This window comes from Crotalus tigris, unplaced genomic scaffold (assembly GCF_016545835.1).
Source record: "Crotalus tigris isolate CLP2741 ecotype Arizona unplaced genomic scaffold, ASM1654583v1 scf7180000017666.379230911805:20528666, whole genome shotgun sequence".
Lineage (NCBI taxonomy): Eukaryota > Metazoa > Chordata > Lepidosauria > Squamata > Viperidae > Crotalus > Crotalus tigris.
In genome coordinates, this window is record NW_024096552.1 from 14150312 (window position 1) to 14173605 (window position 23294).

Consider the following 23294-nt stretch of genomic DNA (forward strand, 5'->3'; position numbering starts at 1 on the left):
GGTTTCTGTCAATTTCCTGAAAATCAGGTCTTCATAGGGCATTACTTTTATTAAGGGATTTCTGCAAGGCAGGTAGACTGATTCCCTAAATCCAACCAACTGCCTCCTGAGCATCTTGAGTCTAAGCCAAAAGCTAATGACTCCAACTTGAATTGTGTTTCTCATACAGGTCAAGTTTGACATCATATAAATGTATTTTATACTGACTTACTGCTTGTGCAGGGGTATAAACTCTGAACACTCGCCTTTTAGGTTTTATTATCTCTTGAACACAGCATTTAAAAAATAGCATTTCCTTGCTTTCCAGTTCTGAAGTCATTACAAAAAATTTCATGAGACAGTATATTTATTTTAACTGGTGTTAGAAGATTATGTTGAATTTATGTTTACAACTACGGTATATAAAAATCAATTCTGACCAGTTGTAATACTGAAAATATTGTGTTAGGTATTCTTTCAGGTAGGGAAAGTCCAGTGATAGCCTCTTTTTGGCTCTCATTTTGCATGAGAGGATATTGTAAAATTTTCAAGCCATCTTTCATTTATTGCATGTAATAGCCTCTTCATACTGTGTCAGTGAAGGGATAGCATGTCAGAAATTTGCCAGCAGGCTTTTTTCCCCAGTTGTTGTAGCCATGGCTATTGCTTAGTGTCTAGAATAGCAGAAAGTAGGAAAAACATATCAATGAGAAGGATGCTGGAATACATTAGGGTAGATACATTGCTTTTGATACTAGAAGCTGGGAGTTGAATTAAGCAAAAAAGCCCAATAGTAGAAAAACTGACTGTCACAAATGTTTCAGAGCTTCAGCATTACAAAAAACTCCCAAAATCTTAAAACCAATGCATGTGTGATGGTCATATATCAATCAGAGCTGATTGTGTGGTGAAATCTTATATTCTTATATACTAGCACTGATGATGTTACTTAGCTAGAATAATGAAACATTTGCAAGAAAATAAGCAAACTCAGAGAACACCAAGGACCCCTTAGTCTTATATTCATAATACATGTTATGACAGGACAACTTTTTGAAATAATTAAACTATAATGCAGACACACAAAGAGTTCTTGTGAAATTCAATAAAGTCCATGTTCCTTCTTTTTTCTTTTCAATGGTTCTTGGATCTTATAATTACTGCAGCTTTGCACAGATTGTGGAAATAACAAATATTCTTGGTCTAAAATAATAGATCAGTATTGAACTGTTAAATTTCCAAAATATATGTTTATATTGCACAGTATCTTGGATTACTACCTTGTGCATAACTGAAGGTTGGTTTTTATCACTCTTGAGCATACTGGGTATAGTATTCCCCTCTTCCCCCCCACAAAAATTAAAGTAGATTACCATAACAATCAACAATATGATAATCAATTTTGGCATATAATACCAATTATATGTCAAATTTTCAAATTTTAGAGATTAATTTTAAAGGAAAATTAAATATATACTGATCTGTTTCTCAGGAAATTATTATAATCATTATAATGATATTGATTTCACTTGCATATTGAAATGTCTGTGTGATATTGTTCTTTCATGGAAACACAGCCAATAATTTGAATTAATAGTAAACTAGCTGTTTCTTTATTTGTCTGCTACTCAGTGTCCCAGTTCAACACTGAATTTTATATCAGTGGGATTGCACCTCTCTGTGACCAGCTTGTCATACTTTCATTTGTAAAGGAGATTTCAGAGAAAATGGTAAGTGCCATAATATATATGCAAATAATTAAAGAATCTGTTGAATGGAACTTAACCTTTGGTGACTACATTGATTGATTACTTTATTGAATTGCCTTGATAGTTACATAGGTGCTTGGTCTAAGACAGGGCTTTTCAACCAGTGGTACGGGTACCACCTGTGGTACATTGGCACCTGGCAGGTAGTACCCGACCATCCTAGAAAAGTGGTAGTGGGGGAGGGGAATGAGCTGAACCGGTGGCGGCACCGCACAAGCCTGAGCGAGAGATGGCTGGAGCTGCAGGGCTGTCAGGGCTCAGTGGAAGCGCCAGGATCAGTGCCACTTTCCAGCTGATCGATGCTTCTTTGGGGCTGTCAGGACTCAGTGGAAGCCCCAGGATCAGCGTCAGGCTCCAGCTGGAGCTCAGCGCTGATCCTGGTGCTTCTGCTGAGCCCTGAAGAAGCACCAATCAGCTGGAAAGCAGCACTGATCCTGGTGCTTCTGCTGAACCCAGAAGCGCCAATCAGCTGGAATGTTGCAACATCTCCAGGGTCTTGTGATTTACGTTCAGATGCTTGGCAACTGATTCATATTTATGACAGTCACAGTGTCCCAGGGTCCTGTGATGTGACCAAAACCTGCTGCAACCATCCAGCAGACGGGGGGGAAAAAAACCAAACATCCCCCACACCCCACCCCCACTGCCAATCCTCAACAGATATGCCTCACAACAACGAAAACCTCGGACAGGAGGAAGAGCCCTGCCGGGTGGGCAGGCAGGTGTCTTGCTCGGCCATGGCTTGGGGGGCACTTTTTTCAGTGCCATTGTAACTTCGAACAGTCACTAAGCAAACTGTTGTTAAGTTGAGGACTACCTGTACTTTATCACTTTTTTCCTTTTTTTTTCTCATCAAGTTTTTGACACCTTGCTAGGTGACTGGTGGTACTCGGATGTTGCCATATCCTAAAAGTGGTACAATGGGTGAAAAGGTTGAAAAGCCCTGGTCTAAGATATATACTCCCCACTGGTTCCTAAACAGAAATATTTCCTTTTTATATTCATATTTGGATTCCTCAAAAATGTTAAATAGCAGGACTATCATCTAATAGCATTTTGGCATGCTATTAACTGCCGTATCTCCCTATTTTGTGAGACAGCAATAAAGAATTCATATTTTGCAAGACTTTGCATTTTAGTATCTTCCAAGTTAAAAGAAATGCTTAATATGCTGAGCCAAAAAGCATACTGTGATCACCATTTGCAATCTTCCCAGCCAGCTTCTGACAAGCAAAGTCAATGGGAAACGCTGTATTTGCATGATTCACTTAACAACTGTAGTGATTAACAATTGAGGGGGAAAAAAGATCATAAAATCAGGTATGCCAACCACCACCTTGCATGGCAACAGAAATTCTGGTTCCAATTGTGGTTATAAATCAAAGACCATCTGTACTGAATATTCCTGAGGCCAAATCGGAAAATAAAGCCATAGCAAACTGAAGTCAAACCTTCTTAACCTGTAGCAAAGGGTAAATAAAATGGTATGAGTAATTACAATGTCTTCATCCCTTTGCAGTACCACTTGCAGATTTTGGGGAGGCAGGGGAAATGTGGAAAACAAGTGAGAGCAGGATTTCATTTATATCACTGCCTAAATATTTGAAGAAAGTGGAGTGAATACTCAGTGACAGTAAGAAGAGGATGAGGGAAAAAACCTAGAGACTCTAAGGCTCAAGTGGTGCAAAGTCCAATAGGTACACAGTGATGCAGACAGTTGAACAGGAATTAAAACTTGATTGAAATGACTGTGCTGATTTTGCACTTTCTTCTAAATAAAGTCTGTCGAGATAATTGTTCTCAAATGATTATAGACACAATGAGGGACATAGAGACAAGAACTATTTGATATAGTTGTCTCAATTTGATAATGTCTATCTCAGTTGAAAATGTCTAAATATACAGAGAAAATATTGAATCATTAGCATTTCTCAGGAGACTCTCTAAAGTCTTCATGACAGTTGTTTTCACTACAAAATGAAATGCAAGGAGTATAGAAGAGAAAAAGCCTGTGAAATTTAGATTATTCTTTTCATGTCCTTGATAGCGAACTGACATTAGATAGTCATTGCTATAGTAAGCTTGAACATATAGGTGCACATTTTTGCTAAGCGATGAAACAACATTAACTCAAAATGAAAGTGATACTCTTCTATTGAAATCAATAGGGTCTGCTTCTAGCCCTCTTGCAGAATGGCCAGATTGTTATTTTTTATTATTTTAAATAAAGGATCAAAGACACTGTTGCAGTTTTTCCCAGGAAAATTAATAGTACTGTAGACCCTTTCGGTGACTGAGTCTCAGAAAAAAAAAACCAAGCTACAAAATGAAGTTGAATCCTATCAGTGAAAGTTGGGATGAAATATAGTATACCTGTGGTGTACTATATTTGTGGTGTATAGAGTTTTGGCCTGCATTGTCATCTTTTTGACAAGTTGATATTGCCTATATGGCATGTTATATGAATTTTGCTAGCATCAAGTGAGATAGCTAAACAACACATCATTTTTTAAATAATTAGACTACATTTCTCATCATGAAAGTTCCAAATCAATAAAAACTGGAGTCTATAAAATGTATTTAATATTCATGTTGTGAAACTCCATTGGAAAACATTTGATATTGTTTATATATTTACATGGAAAAATTATCTTAAGAATATACTGAAGGAATAGCCTTGATATTTTGCTGCAGTGAAAGCAGCAAATCTATGAAAGTCTTTTTGTATTAAATATCAGGTTATAAAGCTATAAAGGTATGAGCAATAAAAAGTTGTCCAAATCATTACTATAAAAACAATATTTGTTTATTTTTAGTTGTTAAATCATTGTTTTCCACTCAAAGACTGTATTGTATAAATGAAAGACAGATTATCTAAAGTTTCAGTTCCAATGCTTTTTTAACTTTCATAAATCCTGAGCATTCCCATTATCTCTGTATATTCTGCTTTCTTTGATCAGAAACGAGATTTTAAGGTATTAATGGAAACATTTGTTTTATACACTAAAGAAATCTGACAAAGTAAAATACTATATTTGACTACATGGACTGTTGGGTTGAAACTGACTGTTTAAGACAATTGCAATTGGGATTAATAAATTCCAATAGATCACTAATATAGGATGAGCATTTTGAAAGCTGAGTATTATTTTCTTTTTGCAGGAAAGAGAATGTTGTGCCCGACCAAGACTTGATATAATTCAACCATTTCCTGAATCTTGTGAAGAAATATCTTCCGATGCACTCACAGTAAGATGCTTTCAAGAAAATGAATGCCGAGATTATTGTTTAGGTAACTATTTCTTTTCAGTCTAATTTTTACTAGACTACATTCTAAAATAATCATGGAATTGACCTATTTATCACAAAAAGATAAGAATGATATTGCTCCAATCTATATTATCTTAAATCAAATGTTACAATATGTATCATATCATATATTTATCATATATTTTACTGTATACTTTATCATATTATCATATGTTTTCCTTTGTAATTGCTACTAATCACATGTATGAGTTAAGTGCCTGCCTAGAGCCTCCTTGAGATTCTCTGAGAACTAAGGCAAAACCTGCTTCAAAGTATATTGATCCCATGTTTCTCCTCAGTTCTCCTTGCATTTATCACATCTGGAAATTTTGGGAACATTCTTTTTTTTTTTTTCCAAAGAAGATTCTGAATTTTTTTACCATTCATTGTGATACTCCTTGTGATACTTTCAGGATTTTCTGCTAGAAATTCCTCTAAAAAGTTTCCAAAAGGGAAAATCTGCACATGTGCAGAATCCACATGTGAATATAGAGAGGACTATCTGAAGAATCAGTTCACTGCTGAGTAACTTGTTTTTTCAGTTTAAATATCTGAGAACTGATGATTTGTCACACTTTAAAGAGAAGATTTTGTTCTGAAATTGATGTCATGGTTCTTTATGCCTAATATTGGATCAGTTCAATTGCTCCCAGGCTCTTAATCATAATTTCTTAAGTAAGTTGGTAAAATCTAGTATTTGCAGGTGATTTCCTCCCCTTTGAGGTATTATTTTGTGAATGAGGGAGGCTGCTGTAGAGAGTTGCAGTATGAATAATGCTGAGTTTCATACAAAGCATCCTGTATAGTTGGTTGCACATGTCAATGTTCCACGACTATATTGCAGTGCTAGATATTTGGGAGGAAATTGATTCAGTTGTTTTATCTTTTACAGAATATTCTGAAGGTGAATCACTTTTTTATATTGTCAGCCCGAGTGATGTGGTAGTGGCCAAAGAACGAGATCAAGATGATCATATTGAATGGCTCTTGGAGAAAAAAAAATATGAAGTAATTATTACATCTTTCCTTCTTAACGGTACATGGGAAAAATAGGTCTCTATTTTCTAATTGCTACAATAAAAGTTATTGTTATGTTTAGCAATTTTAATATAATTATAGGTGCTGTGGTTTTAGACTAAATTATATTATTTCTAGTTACATTTATTTATTTAGATAACTTGAGATAATAAGAGATAGCCATTTTGCTCTAGTAGTTAAAGTTTTGGGCTAGAAACCCAGGAGTCTGTAAGTTCTAGTCTCGTTTTGGGCACAAAAGCAGATGGGAGACTTTGGGCCAGTTCTTCTCTCTCAGCCCTAGGAAGAAACAGCAGCAAGCCATCTCTAAATCTTGCAGGGACTACTCCAAGCAATCTCCAAGACTCGACAATGATTCAAAGGCACATACACACACACACACACACACACACACACACACCTCAAATACATAGGTTTAGTTTGTTAATAACAATGCACATGCCATGCATCTGCCATTATCCCTAATTGAGATGTATGAATGTGGTATCCAAAATGTACCAATTTTACTCATAATTAACATAATACAATTACTTAGATATGTCAGTTAGACAGTAAAAGGACCACATTCACTTAAATATTTGCATTTCCATGTGTATCCTTATGGTAATATTTTTAAAGTAGATGAACATGGCTTTTGAATAATTTATTCATACTCAAGCTTTTGATACCAATATCTGAAAGACAGTGTGATGTCAGGAAGTAAAGATTCATATTTGAAAATAATAATAATAATAATAATAATAATAGAAAATAATCCTGATAAATGTGCTTCCTCCTTTTTTAAGCAGTAATGAACCAGAAATAATTGTAATTTTTAGTTTTCAAAATATTATGATTACCACTACTTCATGAACTGATTCTCATTTTAAAAAGCCACACTACCTTGTATTGATCCAAAGAATAACTCATTTCAATATGAAATGATTCTGGAATATCAATGTCAACTGAAGTTTTGTCCACTCTTTATCCAGCATAAGATAAACTGGTAATAGTATATATAACTTTGGTTCTTTTTATTATAATAGTACATAATTTGAAGAACACTAGAATTTTATTTATGGGATATAGTGTGCCACATCCTGCGCTATAGTAAGCTATTAAAATGTAGATATTTTTCACCAGAACGATGAAATATAGGATAGAAAAAAAAGCAGGCATAATTACCTAGATCAGAGAAGGAAGAAACAAGGCTAAAAGCAAATCACATCCACCAACCAAAAAGGGATTTTCAAACAATAAACTCATGGAACAGGCAACTAATACTATTGTGGTATGCAATACATGTTCCATGTATGTGCTTATGCCCAAAGAACACCCAAATTATATATGTATTAGATGTGAACTATTAGAGGAAAAAATAAGGCACTTAGAGGCAACTCTAGCCAAGCCCCAATCTACGAAAAAAAGCTATACCCAAACCGAACCAAATAATGAATAAATAACTCCAGAGGATTTGACCCTACTGATAAACCCTTGGAGGAAGACAAATGGAGGTATGTCACACATAGAAGGAAACACAATACTCAAAGAAAGAAGCAGCAGACATCTAACAAACCCCTATTGCCCAATCCAACCCAACCAGAAGCAGCCCCATTAAAACTGAGCAATTGATTTCTCCCTTTAGATGGAAACACACAGACCCACAGCATCCCCAAGAAAACATGCAGACACCTAGCAAAGAAACAACTTCAAATATCCCTTAAAAAGTCACATCAACGAACACATCTGAGATAAACAGAAAAGAACCCCATAGGAGGGCGAGTTTTGGTAATAGATTCTATCCTCAAAGGAACAGAATCATTCATCTGCAGACCGGACATACAATCCAGAGAGATATGTTGTCTCCGTGGAGCAAAAATCAAAGATGTGGCTAAGAACCTATCCAAAATAATTAGGCCTACAGATTACTACCCTTTTCTCTTCCACGTTGGGATGAATGACACAACAAAGAACTTGAGTACAATAGTAAGAGATTACAAACAACTAGGCAATAAAGTTAAGAAGCTAGGAGCACAAGTAGTGTTCTCATCAGTACTCCCAATGAAAGGCCAAATCCCCACCGCATTACCCTATCATATGCTTGTTTTTTTTATCTAAACAATAGAATCTTTGTTTTGGTTGCATTTTGTGCCTCTAAAAATGTCTGACTACCCTTGTCAATAACAGTCATGAGTACTATTAGAATGAAATGTACTATTAGTATTTTATATTATACATAAATCGAAGCACAAAAATAAAGGGACATCAGTTAATTAAAATATACCAAACAAGTCTTTACAATAAAGAGTAGACAAGCTAGACCAGGGGTAGGCAACACAAAACACTCAAAGAGCCACTTGGACCCATTTCCCACCAAAAACAAAACACTGGGAGCCGCAAAACCCTTTTGATATCTAAAATGAAGATAACACTGCATATATCCTTTCTCTCTCTCTCTCTCTCTCTCTCTCTCTCTCACACACACACACACACACACACACACACACACACACAATCATAAAGGTAAAAAAGGATATATGCAGTGTTATCTTCATTTTAGATGTCCAAAGGGTCTCTGTCTCTCCCTCCCTCCCTCTCCCCTTCCCTCCCTCTCTCTCCCTCTCCCTCTCTCTGCCCTTGGTCTGCCAGTCCTCTTCCCCCACTTACTTACTTTCTCTCTCTCTCTTTCCTCTCTCTCTCTCTCTCCCTCCCTCCCTCTGTCTTTCTCTCTCTTTCTCTCCCCCCCTCTCTCCCTCTCTCCGATCTTCTGCTCACCTGGCAAGCCGGCTTCAAGCTGTTCTCCAACAAGCATAGGGATAGGCAACCTCGGCTCTTTTATGACTCAAGAACTTCAACTCCCAGAATTCCTGAACCAGTATAGCTGGGCTAGTTAGCTCTCTCCTGCCCTTCCTGTTTCCTGCTTCCTTCAGAGACGCAGCCAAGACAGGAGCCCTGCCCAGTAAGCTTGTCGGCTTGTCGAACAGGATGAGGCCACTCTCTTTTTTACATACATACACAGAGAGAGAGAGAGACAGAAAGAAAAGTGAAGCGCAAGTGCCTCTCTCTGTCTGTTTCTCTCTGCAAATGGCAGAGGAGGCTAGAAGCTGCAGGGGAAGGCTCAAAGAGCCATATGCGGCTCCTGAGCTGCAGGTTGCCAACCTGTGAGCTAGACTATGCAAACTTACTAACAGTGTATAGCTAATTAAATCTAATAAAATTAACCTATGCATAATATAAAAGCCAGGGAAGCTTGTGACTAATGTCAGGCCAGAAGTCTATAAATTTCTAAACAGAGGATCATAGTGAAGACAAATAGGTAGGAACACTGCATTTTAGGGTCTGAAAGGCCAGAATTAAATTTTTATACCAGCACCTGACTCCAAGAAGGAACTAGTCAAAGGTTCTATAGTACAGACAAAAAAGGAAAACTTCAATATAACTCAGATTGCAGTATTTTTGAATCTGAGATAGTAGATAAGAGTGATAATCAATATAAAATATGAAACAAATGAGTAGAAAGTGTTGGTAATTTGCTACAATTACTTAGTGCCAATAGTTTATCTGACTGCAGATATAGCATAGCTTTTAATTTCAAACTATACAGTTTTAGCCATTGATGTTATTTAAATAATTTCTGGATTTTTCAATTATCAAAGGTATGACATGGTGCAAAGAGATGAAGCATCCAGGTTTATTATGCTGTTTAATGTTATCTGAAATTTTAAGATACGTAATAAATGACAAATGTCTTTTATGGAAACTGGATTTTCCTTAAAGCTATGGATAGTTATATATTTACACATAATCTGATCTAGTACTAATGCACTTTAATCGTTTTTCTTGTAATCCAAATTAAGCTTTCACTTCTCATTTTAAGTTGCAATAAATTAACTTCCTTTTGATATCATGGATTCATGGAGTAATGTAGTAAATGAGCCACAAATTAAACTTGATGAAAAATAATTTTCCAGCTAATGAAGAATACATTTATTCAACATTAGTGAAACATTAGGAAAACAAATCAAGACTAAGGTATCTTTCTAATGCAGATGTTGGTTTAAAAAAGGATTTCTTCTGATTGTACTACATATAGTGCCAATCTTCTGAGATATTAACATGGAGTGAATCCAGAGAAAGCCAAAATCATTTTGGGGGCATTATCAATTGCTTTTGTTGATTAGAAATTTGATGCTATTTGTTTTACCATAAGATTAAACATTCTAGTACTTTCATGCAGAATATACAAGAAACAAAGGGATATCTATGTTTTTTCTACTGAAATTTTCAATAGATAACATTTTTACTTAATTATATAGGAAGCTTTGATGGCAGCTGAGATCAGTCAGAAGACTATTAAAAAGCACAAGATTCAGGTAAGTCTACAAACTTGACTTTTGAAATTTAACTTCTTCAGATATGTCAGAGAATAATAAACAGTGTCTATGGGCATTACTATTCAGCACTATTCTGAACTAACTGACATTTGTGGATCATTTTCAAAGGCAGATTCACATACAATGCCCTGCAGTAGTCTATCTGAAAAGTAACCAGAGTCCTGGTAAGATCACAGTTGTTAAAAACACCTGAAGCTGATACTAAAACTCCTTGGACTTCTAGTGACAGTGATGAATCAAAGTGCATCCTTAAACTGTGTGAACCTGTGCTTTAGGATGAGTGCAGACTGTTTCAGTTTTACAGCTTTCCAGCACAAAAATAAGCCCAAAAAATAAGCACACATTCAAAATGAGCAAGAGGCATAGTTTAGAAAAACTTTATCTATAAAATATATATAAACATGATACATACAGTTTCATTCAGCTCTGGGAAACATCAACAACTCTTAACTTGGAGATCAGAAAAACACAATACAGAGCTTCCTGTGGATCAAGCAGCTACGATGGCTGCTTTTCACAAAGCAGCCCGTTCCTGGGTTGTGTAAAAGCTGCAGGACTTTTACAACCAGCTGTCCTGTGGCTTGAATCTCTTCCCTGGGAGAAAGGGAAGAGAAGAGCTGCTCAGGTAGAGGTAAGAGCTCCCCTGGATCCCCATAATTTCAGGGATCAGAGGGTAGAGCTCCCTCGGAGCCTGAGCCAACTCCGCACTCCAGGACGTCTTTGTCCCGAAGTTCTGGGATGAAGCAAGGCGCCGCTCCCACATCTGCTTTTTTTGGAGGCTTGTGAGTATTCAAATGCAGACGGAGCAAACCAGGAGAAAGTGGATTTAAGATTTATTGTGACTTTAACTCCTGCAAGCATCTTCCCCCTCTTTTTTTGTTTACTTTCCCTTTTGAAGAAAGGGAAAGTGAAAGGCAAAATGGCGATTGTCTTTCTTGTTTGATCTGCATTACAAAGTTAAAATCTGGATACAGACTAATGCTTTAAATATAGAAGCAAGAATTTGTCTTTTTATTTCTTGTTCTTTCTTTTTTCTCTGTAATCTTTTTTCTTTTTTAAGGAATATTTAAAAGAACTGTGATTTTTTCTTTTCCTTTTTTTTTTAAACAAGAATCTTTTTTCTTAGAACTTAATGAAAATGGCTTCAAAACGTCTGCCTCCTCCTCCTAAAGCTACTATCTCTTCCCCAATGACCCAGCCTGTTTCCCAGAAACCAAAATCACCTCCACCCTCTCCTCCTCCTGCAATTTCTCTTAAAGATTTACAAGAAGCTTTTAAAAAGCATGCTTTGGATATTAAGGAGGAAGTAAAAGATCTTATAATTGCAGAGAGGGCTGTTACAGAAGAACTATTGGAGGCTAAAAATAAGCAAATAAGGGAGGACATACTTTTTGCCTTTCAGGGCCTTGCTCTGCACATAGAGAGGATTGACGACAGGATCGAGGAGATTACTGAAAATGCAACAAGAATGGAATCCAGGATGGAGGAGGTAGAGAATAAGATAGAAATCACACAGGATGAACAAATCATGTCACAATATAGAGAGATGGAGTATGCATTGCGTATCAGGGGGCTGAGAGAGAATCTTCAGGAGGACTTAAAGATGCTTATTGTGAAAGATATTGCTCTTAATCTGGGCTGGAGGCCTGAAATAATCGGGAATGAGATAGAAAAATTTTTTAGAGTCAACTCACGGGTTGCTAGACAGAGAAACTTACCAAGAGACGTGGTCATCTACTTTTCTAGAAGATTTATTCGTAATGAAATTATACAGGCTTTTTACAAACAAAAGTTTCAAATTGCAGATCAAGATGTGATAATTTTAAAAGAAATACCTCCCAAAATTTTAAGAGGCAGAAAAGACTTTGCTTTTCTGTCTGATGAATTAAAGCATCGTCAAATCCAGTTTAGATGGGAGATTCCAAGAGGAATAATAGTGAATTATGAGGGGATACGTCATAGATTAACTACAGTTCTGAAGGCAAGAGATTTTTATCATTCTATTTTAAAGGCAAGATCGTCTTCACCCCCACAAACAAGGATAATGGAAGAGCCTGTTATGGCAGGAGCCTCATCAATGATGGTTATGGAACAAGCTGTACAGAATTTTGAGATAAAAGAACAAAGGATGACACAAGCTGCCCATAAACATAAAGAAAAAGAGCAGCAGCAGAAGAATGGAGATAAAGTTGAAGGCATGGTTATTACAGAGCCTGTGGGAGGGGCAAGACCCAAAAGATCTTCGACAGTGGATCTGCAGGCCATGCTTCAGAGGCTCCAGGCCGGTGGAGATGGCCAGGCTCCTGACCTGGAATGTTAATGGATTAAATGTGCCACAGAAACAAAGAAAGATTTTCCATTATTTGAAACAACACAACAATGATTTGATATGTCTGCAAGAGACTCATATAACTTTAAAGGACTCCAAAATTTTGATGAATCCTCGTTTGGGTTCACATTTCATTGCTCCAGCTCCAGGGAAAAAAGGGGGAGTGGTAATTTACGTGAAGAAAAATTTTCCATCTAAATTAATTGAGACTGACTCTGAAGGAAGATATCTTTTTGTGGAATTATCATTACAAGGTAAAAAAGTTCTTATTGTTGGATTATATGCTCCTAATCAGCAACAGAAACAATTTTATAAGTTTTTGCATGGGAAGATATCCCAGTTGGATTATAAATCTGTAATCTTGACGGGTGACTGGAATGGGGTTCTAGATTCAACTATAGATAAAAGGAGCTCTTCTAAAACTTTTACCCGAACTAGGTTACCTAAAACTTTTTTTGATTTGAAAGAAGAATTGGAGCTTATTGATATTTGGCGAGAAAGGAATACAAGTGATAGAGATTTCACTTTTTATTCGGATAGACATCAATCATTTTCAAGAATTGACTTTTTCTTGATTACTAGTGACCTTCTTTCTAGAGTGAGGAAGGTGAAAAATTTTCCCAGAATTTTGTCAGATCACAGTCCAGTGTGGATGGAATTACATTTGGAAGATGGGAATAGAAGACCCTGGAGATTGAATGAGAATTTGTTTACTCGGGAAGAGTTTGTACAAAAATGTAAAGAGCATTTAAAGGACTTTTTTGCTATAAACATAAATAAGGGAACATCGATGTCCATGGTTTGGGATGCCAGTAAGGCATATATGAGGGGAATTTTGATTCAATTGAATAAGGTTTTTAGGGAAAAAGGGTTAAAAAGATGTAGAGAAATAGAAGAAGAGATTAAATTAAAAGAACAAGAGTTTGTTCTTAATCCAACTGACAGTAATTTAAAGGTATCTATAAAGATGCTTAAGGAACAATTTAATATGTTGATGGCAGATCAGGTGGCTACTAATCTGTCGTACATGAGACATAATACTTTCTGTAACACGAATAAGCCTGGGAGGTGGTTGGCTTATCAGTTACGAAAGAAACAGAAAGCTAGAATTATAGAGAAAGTAAAATATAAAGGTACTGAGGTTTTTCAGCAAAATTTGATCCAAAAGAGTTTTTTAGATTTTTATACAAAATTATATTCAAGTGATAACATAAAGGGTGTGGATATAGACAAATATTTACAATCTGTGCATTTTCCTAAACTTTCAGAGGAACAACAAAATGGGATGAATAGATTAATTACTGTGGAGGAAATTGGTTTAGCTATTAAGCAGTTAAAGGTTGGAAAATCTCCGGGAACAGATGGATTGACTTTGAGGTATTATAAGACTTTATCTGAAGAAATGATGGAACCTCTAAAGGAACTTTTTAATAGTATTATGTCGGGTACACAAGTGCCTCCTTCTTGGAAAAGAGCTTTTATATCACTGATTCCAAAGGAAGATCAGGATCTTACAGAGCCTAAGAATTATAGGCCAATTTCATTATTAAATGTTATAAGATTATAAGATTTTTACAAAAATTTTGGGAAACAGATTAATGCAGGTTATGAAGGACTTGATTCATAATGACCAAGCAGGATTTATAACAGGGCGATATATGAAATATAATGTTAGACAAATTATAAATTTAATTGAATACTTGGATAAGAATAATCAGATTCCTGTGGCTTTTATCTTTTTGGATGCTGAAAAAGCCTTTGATCAATTAGATTGGAAATTTCTATTTTCATTGGTAGAGAAAATGAATTTTGGGGATAATTTTTTACATGCACTTAAAGCTATATATCAGCAACAATCCACACAAATCGTTGTAAATGGGGGATTGACTGAGAATTTTAATATTCAAAAAGGGACAAGACAAGGATGCCCATTATCCCCATTGTTATTTGTTTTAACGTTGGAAATTTTATTGATTCAGATTCGAGAATCAAAGGTAGTTAAGGGCGTAAAGATAAGGAAGAATGAGTATAAATTGCGGGCTTTTGCGGATGATTTGGTCTTAATTTTGGAACAACCGAATCAAGTGATTGATTGTTTATTAGAACTTATAACACAGTATGGGAATGTCTCTGGTTTTAAAGTCAATAATTATAAGACTAAGATATTATCTAAAAATATGTTAGTTAAGGATAGGGAAAGTTTGGTCAAAGCCACAGGTTTTCAGGTGGTAAAAAAGGTTAAATATTTGGGAATATATTTAACCGCTTCAAATGGAAAATTGTATAAGAATAATTATGAACCATTATGGGGAAAAGTACAAAAGGACTTAAAAGACTGGAAAAAACTGCAATTGTCATTGTTGGGGAGAATTTCAGCTGTAAAAATGAATGTTCTACCAAAGTTCCTTTTTTTGTTTCAGATGATACCTATTTTAGAAAAAGAGGCAAATTTGGATGAATGGCAAAGGGGTATCAACAATTTTATATGGGCCGGAAAGAAACCAAGGGTTAAGTTTAAGATTTTACAGAATGCTCGAGAAAGAGGAGGACTTAAGGCACCCAACTTGAAATTATATTATGATGCAGCCGCTTTAACTTGGTTAAGCAATTGGCTCAACTTAACAAATAAGGATATTTTGTTTTTGGAAGGTTGGGACTTAATATATGGTTGGCATGCATACCTGATTTTCAATAAGAAAGTTGATCGGATTTTTAAATTACATATTTTGAGGAATGCCTTACTTCGTGTTTGGAAAAAGTATTATTACAGATTGAATTATAAAATACCTATCTGGGGGATTCCCAGACATGCAATTGAGAGAATTTCTAAGGGGACAAATTTCGATAAAATCTCGTATAAAGAATTGTTAATTTGGTCTGGTTCGAATTGGCATTTGAAATCCCTAGATGTATTAAGGCAAGAAAATACTCTACAGTCATGGTTTCAATACTACAAATAGTGGATAGATGGACTGTAGATAAGAAAGAGGGAATAACATTAGAAGATAAACAATTGGTTATTCAGATTAAAAATAAGAGTCAGGCCCATATAAAAAGAATTTACAATGTTTTATTAGAGTTAGACTCGGAAACAGAATTGGTTAAAGATTGTATGATTAAATGGGCTCAAAATATACAGGAACCGATTTCACTGGATTTATGGGAGACAATTTGGACTAGAAATGTTAAATTTACACAAGCTCAAAATTTGAGAGAAAATTTTTATAAAATGTTCTATAGATGGCACTTAGATCCTAAAAACTAAAAAGTTTCACTTATTTTATGAATGAATATTATAGTAAATATTACAGAGAATTGTCTTATAGGCTATTGGAGTTAAAGGTTAAGTATGATTTTTTTTTCCTTTTTTATTATTATTATTTTTTCTTTTTTTCTTTTTTCTTTTTCTTTTTTTCTTATTATTATAAATCCTTTTAATTATTAACCCTGTATTCTACTCTGGGAAGTGAAGGGAGGGGGGTTGGGGGTGGGAGGGAGGAAATGTGGGGGGGTAAGTGTAATATAGATAACGGTTGCTTATAGGGGTGCGGCCTGGGCACTCCCCTTATGCTGCGTTCATGGGTTTGATAGGGATGAGAGGTGGGCAAGTGTAGAGAGGAAGTAGGGTAGTGAGAGGAGAAGGGGAGGGGAAGAGAGTAGGATGGGAGGTGAGAAAGAGGAGGGAAGTAGGGAATGTTTTAAGAGAGGGTGGACGCAGCCTGGGGGGAGTGCGCAGGTCGTAATAATGTTTATTTTATCTTAAAATTGTATTGTATACTTTTTTTAAAATGTTTATATGGAACAAATAAAAAACTTTCATAAAAAAAAACACAATACAGAGAAAACTAAGACACGCCCAGACCTAGATTGGATCACATGCCTCACACAGCCAATACTGCGTCTTAATCAAAAACAGTTCTCATTGGCTGGTTTGTTGCTATGGCTATTCCAGTTCATAAAATTTCTTACACAGTGACACAGACTTCTTCAGGGCATCTTTCAGATAGACAGGCAGACCACCCACAAATAATATCTTTACCATTAACTTGAATTGACTTTCAATTTATTAATGCTCCTCCAGTTCATTACTTTGCCCAAGCATTGGTTGAGGATATCAACTGCCTCATGTGTTAGATAAAAAGAAAAGATAGAACTGAGAATTATCCACATATTGATAATAACTCAACTCTCATCCTGATGTCCTCTCTCATGACTCTAATGTAGATGTTAAAAACCATAGGGGATAAAATGGTTTGAAGGATTCAATTACCCAACCACCATGAGACAATAGAGTATCCTCCCCAACACTACATTCTGGAATCCAAACATCCAAGTAGGAATGGAACTGCCATAGTATAGTGCCTCCATATCCCAATTCTGATACTCTGTCCTTTCCAGCAGAATACCGTGGTCAGTGGTATAGAAAAATCACTGAGAGGAGTCAGGAGAACGACTAGGCATTTACATTTCCCCTATCTTTTTCCGTTGTAGGTTATCCTACAGAGCAACCAAAGCATTTTCTGTTCCATAGCCAGGTCTGAAAGCAAGTTAAAATGAATTTAGAAAATCAGTTTCATACATACATCCTAGAGTTGATTGACCATCATCTGCTCCGGCACGTTCCCTAGGAAGGGAATACTGGCTATTGATTAATACTTGTTTTCATCCTCTGGGTCTATATTTGTATCCAGTTAATTAGAGATCTAGAATAATATTATCAGAGGACTGAAGAAAAAAGGGCATAGATAGTTGGCAAGGCACCAGTGAGCAAAGTTATATTCTAGGTATAAGGTTGTTTAACTATCAAATTTTCAAGTATCCTTGAATCACAATCTTGCTGAATGTTGATTATGCTTATTGTTACAAATATGCATAACAAAAACGTTGTGTTCTGAGAACATGGAACAATAAAAGAGTGAAAAAAATCTTTGTATTCTTCAGAGGTGGGATTAAGGGCTCACACAAATGGTAAATGGTGCTCGTAACTTTCTGTATTATTTCATCTGATTCAATATGACCAAAATAGGAAAACTATTTTAATGCTGTAACTATTCTTGAAGCCATAGTAATATATTTGCAAGAAAATACAGGGGGTTTTGGGGGGCTTAATTTGTATTTTCATTTGAACATGCAAATGGTCCTCATAGAGCTTTTAATTGAAGCAAGCACAGGAATAGAGATACTTCTGACAAAAATATAGAATTTTTATAGCCCACCCCATTCTCAACAAAACATGTTTCAGATTTCCTTACTCCTACTGGGAGGCAGTGTTCCAGGAACAAAAACATTTTTCAAAGCTTGTTATAAAGTTATCATTTGAAAACAGTAAAACAATATTTACTTACAGAAAGAATGATGGTAGTTTAATATAGCCTGGAATGGTTGAAGTAAAATACTTTGGACATATCAAAGAAGAAGACAGAACTCACAGAAGCATGAAAAGAATGCATTTTATATATGCAGGAATGATGGCATGTTTAATCCTTTGTAATAATGCCTTGTTTCTCTGTAATACTTTTTCTTCTCAGAATCATCTTGCCAACATAGATTCTGTCTCAGAGCTGAAAGGGGAAGATAATAAGCTTTGCATAGGGAGCTTGGTGTCTTTCACTTCAAAAGACTCTTCCTAAACGCTGATTTTTCTCTAAGAAATGTTACAGTGTTTCTCAACCTTGACAATTTTAAGGCATGTGGACTTCAACTCCCAGAATTCCACAGCCAGCATTGCTGGCTGTGGAATTCTGGGAGTTGAAGTCCACATGCCTTAAAATTGTCAAGGTTGAGAAACACTGGTTTAGGAGAATAATATGCGTATTTATGCTTGAATTAAAATCACTATTTTTGACCTCCTTTGGATGCTTCACACTCCATTGTCTTCTCCACATATGATAGAGAAATGATACTTTAACTTGAGTCATCATTTTCATTTGTCCTATATCTGAAAATATGATTTTAGATGAAGTCATGTATATAATAAGAATATATTCTATCATTATAATCTAATGCAATTAGGTCTGGATAAGAAGATGCATATCTTGAAACTCATCAAAAATTTGATCCTGTGTTTCTTTTTTCATGCCTATACTATCTTCAGTGTTATATGTGGATAATAATCGAGTACTAAAGGGAGCACAATTATGTCCAAAGAATTGATGAAGAGCATAGTCTTTTTCCATGACCATTTGTAGGACTGAACAAACAACATAATATTCAAACTGAGCCCATTGTTTTTCAAACTTTATTTTAACAATACTTTTTGACAAGTATTTTTGTTAATATGTAAAGTTGTATACTATCAGTGATAAACTAAATCCTTATATTTAACAAACAGGTTACTTGAATACAAAGTAACTGAGTGCTATGTTTGACTTTTAACTAATTTTGACTAATTTTATTTTATTTTAGGATATAGGTTTAGCATACATAAACCATCTATTAGAAATTGGAGATTATGATTTGGCAGCAAGGTAATGTTTTTAATTTAGTGTGTGTGTGTGTGTGTGTGTGTGTGTGTGTGTGTGTGTGTGTACGCATAATATATATAATCATGGTTGCTGAATTTTATGTTTTTTGAGTGTCCTTATTCAGATTAAAAAGTAATCACAATTCATTTCAAATTACTGCTCTATTATTTCATAAATGATAAAGTGTGCAAGGAAAAAATTTTAGCATTGAAAATATGATTTATGAGCACTTCGCTTATTATATATTTTCTCCTCAGAAAATGTCAGAAGATACTTGGCAAAAATACCAATTTATGGGAATGTGAAGTATATAGATTTAAAGAAATCGGGCAACTTAAGGTTTGTATGACTGAACGCTGCTTGCTTGTCACATATAGAAGTTAATAAATCATATAGTCATTATGTCTTTATTTTCCCTAAAAATGGGCATATTCAAAATTCATTCCACTAGATTTAGATCTGTCTTCATCTGTTTATTCTGTAATTTTCTCATGTGGTTGGTCTATGTGGATGCTTCTATATTTCTCTCCATAATGCACAATAGGGTAAGTTTATTAACTGAAATACAAGAAATAGCATTATGTTTCCTAGGATATAAAAATGAAATAAATTGATATTCATGGCCTAATAAAAAGTTGAAACATGCTATTAACCATTTTTGAAACATGAAACTAACAAAATATAATATGTTGGTTCCTTGTACACTTTTTTATATATCAAACATGGAGGCCGAATTATGTCCATCTGGAGTTTGTCTATTCTTTTTCATACTTCTAAGAGTTGTAACCTTTCAAGAGTCTTTAGTCTTTAGAAGTCTTTAAAGGCACAGTAGACACCTATGGTCTCATGATTCAAGAATTTGTAGCACTGATTCATTAATAATACATTCAGGAACTAATTGTGTTCCAACATGACAGATTTTGTGCCTGTTGTTACTGCAAAAGACTACCAAGATTAGAAAGAACTCATGTACTATGACTACTGGCAGAGCAGATCAGGAACTTTTAAGGGACATATTTGTTAGCAAGCATCAAAGTTAATAGATTGCCCATGGCATATTGCTAAAAGGCTGTTACTTCTCAGACAGTAGAAAGCATTTATGAACATGTGTATTGATTGCATATCCTTATTCTCTCTACAAATTTTATGTCTTCAAACTCAGTGAACCAAAAGAAGCATATTATTAAGATATCACAGTAGGTAGTCCTTTTGAGCTGTTAAATTCTGTTCAAGAGTGCGAAAGTATTGCAGAACTGCAGTTTTTCTCATAGCAGCCACCTTCATACAGAATTAAAGATGGATGGCAAGACAACAGCACTATTTATGAGGGAGAGCAGGTTAGCAGGCAGACATTTTGCCAGATTAGAAAATAGCCTTTCAGATTTGCTTGCCTTCCTCTGTTTCACATCACCCTAAAAGTTGTATGGATTCATGGGTGATGTATTATTTCTACCACCAAAAACTTGAGTATAAACATCTAACAGCAATGCCTTATGCTATCCAGAAGACTTTTAAATTTAGAAAATCTTTGTAGATTGTCCAAAAAGCCTATCAGTGAAATTACTGCCTTTCCAAAATGTTGATTGTTGTTGTTCAATCACTAAGTTGTGTCCAACTCTTCATAAGCCCTTGGACTATAGTCCTCCAAGCTGCCTGTCCTCCATTGTATGCCCAAATTCATGTTCGTTGCATTAATGACACTATCTAATCATCTCATCCTCTGCCATCCCTTCTCATTTTATCTTCAATCTTTCCCAATATCAGTCCTCTCTATTTTGGTAGTATTTGAGTTCAGTTTCAGTAACTATGATTCTAAAGAACAGTCAGGATTAATTTCCTTTAGGATTGATTGGTGTGACCTCCTTGAAGTTCAACGGACTTTAAAATTCGAAAGCATCAATTCTTCTGTGCTCAGCCTTTGGTCCAACTCTCATAGCCATACAAAACTCCTGGGAAAACCATAGTTGTCTCTGCTTTTTGATATGCTGTCTAAGTTTGTCATAGCCTTCCACCCAAGGAACAGGCATCTTTTAATTTCATGGCTATCTACAGGGATCTTGGAGCCCAAGAAAATAAAATCTGTCACTGCTTCCATTTCTTCCCCTGCTATTTGTCAGGAAGTAATGGGATTGGATTACATGATTTTAGTTTTTTTAATGTTGAGTTTCAAGCCAACTTTTGCACTCTCTACTTTCAGCCTCATCAAGAGGCTCTTTAGTTCCTCTTCACTTTCTGCCATTTGAGAGGTATCATCTATATATCTGAGGTTGTTTATATTTATCCTGCAATCTTAATTCTGGTTTGTGATTCATCCAGCCCAGCATTTCACATGATGTAGTCTGCATGTAAGTTAAATAAGCAGGATGACAGTACACAGCCCTGTTGCACTCCTTTTCTTATTTTGTTGTTCCATGTCCAGTTCTCACTATTGCTTCTTGACTCTCATATAGGTTTCTCAGGAGACAGGTGAAGTGGTCTGGTACTCCCATCTCTTTAAGAACTTGACACACTTTGTTATGATCTACATCAGGGATCCCCAACCCCCAGTCCATAGACCAGTACCGGGCCGCAGCATGCCAGAAACTGGTCCACACAAACAAGCAAAGCCCTAGCCGCAGGCTGCAGGCAATACATGAAACCACACCTCCTCCGGTCCGCAGAAAAATCTCTCTCCACGGAACTGGTCCCTAGAGCTCAAAAGATTGGGGACCTCTGATTTACATAATCAAAGGCTTTAACATAGTCAATCAAGCAGAAGTATATGGGGGGGGGGGTTGGGAACTTCCTTCTTTCTCCATTATCTAGCAAATGTTGAAATTTTGATTTTTAGTTCCTCTGCCTCTTTGAAACCCAGCTTGGTTCACATATTGCCGAAGTAGGATTTTGAGCATGACTTTGCTAGTGTGTGAAATGAGTGCAATTTGAACATTTTTTGACATTGGCCTTCTTTGGAATTGGAACATAAACTGACCTTTTCAAATCCTGTGGTCATTGTTGAGTTTTCAAAATTTGCTGGCATATTGAGTGCAGCCCTTTAACAGCATCATCCTTTAGGATTTTGAATAGCTCAGTTGGAATATCATCATCCCCTCTGACTTTGTTATTGGTAATGCTTCTTAAAACCTTTGAAAAGATTAAGCATATTTTGAATTGTTTCTTTCCTTAGGCAATTAGCCACTATTTGCCAAGACAAGATTCCATCCTAAAGCCTTTCATTTATGAAATGGTTCTGCATGAATTTCTAGAGAGCGATTATGAGGTACAGTATTATTTATTGTAATATCACTGAATAGAGCAGCAGTTTAATTCTAAACTTGTCATTATATTAGTAAAACAGAGATTAGGATGAGACATGCAGGACCATTATGGGGTATTACTGCTAGCATGGGAGAGATTTTATATTGACCTGACAATGTAATCAGTATCATTTGGCCACCATCTGCCACTGTGTGTTTGTGTGTATGTGTGTGTGTGTGTGTGTTGTAGTGGTATTTGCTTTTGAGAAATAGACAATAATTGCTCTTCCTACATTCTTAAAGCACCAGATGATATCATAACTGCATATATTCTATATAGGTTAGCCCCAAGAAAATGAAAGAGCTCTCCGTGAAGAATGATCTCCAGAAAACAGGAAGGAAGCATATGTGTTCTGGGTGCAGACAGCAGTCCTTGCACTTGTGTCCTGCCCACTTGGAATTGTGGAGACAATTCCTAATATGACTACAATAGTATTAAAAAGAAAAAAAAAGATTATTTGGCTGAATTGGTCCAAGGTTCATATTGCCCAGGTGACAATGATGACTTTTGTTGTTCTCTTAGTACATTTGATCAGCCTAAAGTGTCCAGTCTTTTAATTAATTAATTTAGAAAAGTTATTTGCCACCCATCTCAGATCCAACAAACTTGGGCAGCTTACAGCATAAAACATTAAAGCAGAAAAGACATTCAAATTAATAGTCATGGTACACGGCAGATAAAATCATTGATAATTATAAACCATTAAAGCCAGATAGGAAAGGCAGGAGCTGGACACACA

At 35.7% G+C, this 23294-nt stretch overlaps 1 protein-coding gene across 3 annotated transcripts in view; it reads left to right on the forward strand.

The window, feature by feature from the left end:
• The window catches only part of VPS41 (VPS41 subunit of HOPS complex), a 169907-nt gene that overhangs the window by 110443 nt on the left and 36170 nt on the right, over positions 1-23294 (forward strand). For all 3 annotated transcript variants that reach the window (XM_039336737.1, XM_039336738.1, XM_039336740.1), the window contains exons 11-17: positions 1612-1709; positions 4911-5040; positions 5950-6065; positions 10388-10444; positions 19200-19261; positions 19516-19597; positions 22425-22517. In XM_039336737.1, coding sequence (XP_039192671.1) covers positions 1612-1709; positions 4911-5040; positions 5950-6065; positions 10388-10444; positions 19200-19261; positions 19516-19597; positions 22425-22517 — 638 coding nt within the window. The remainder of the gene's footprint in view (positions 1-1611; positions 1710-4910; positions 5041-5949; positions 6066-10387; positions 10445-19199; positions 19262-19515; positions 19598-22424; positions 22518-23294) is intronic.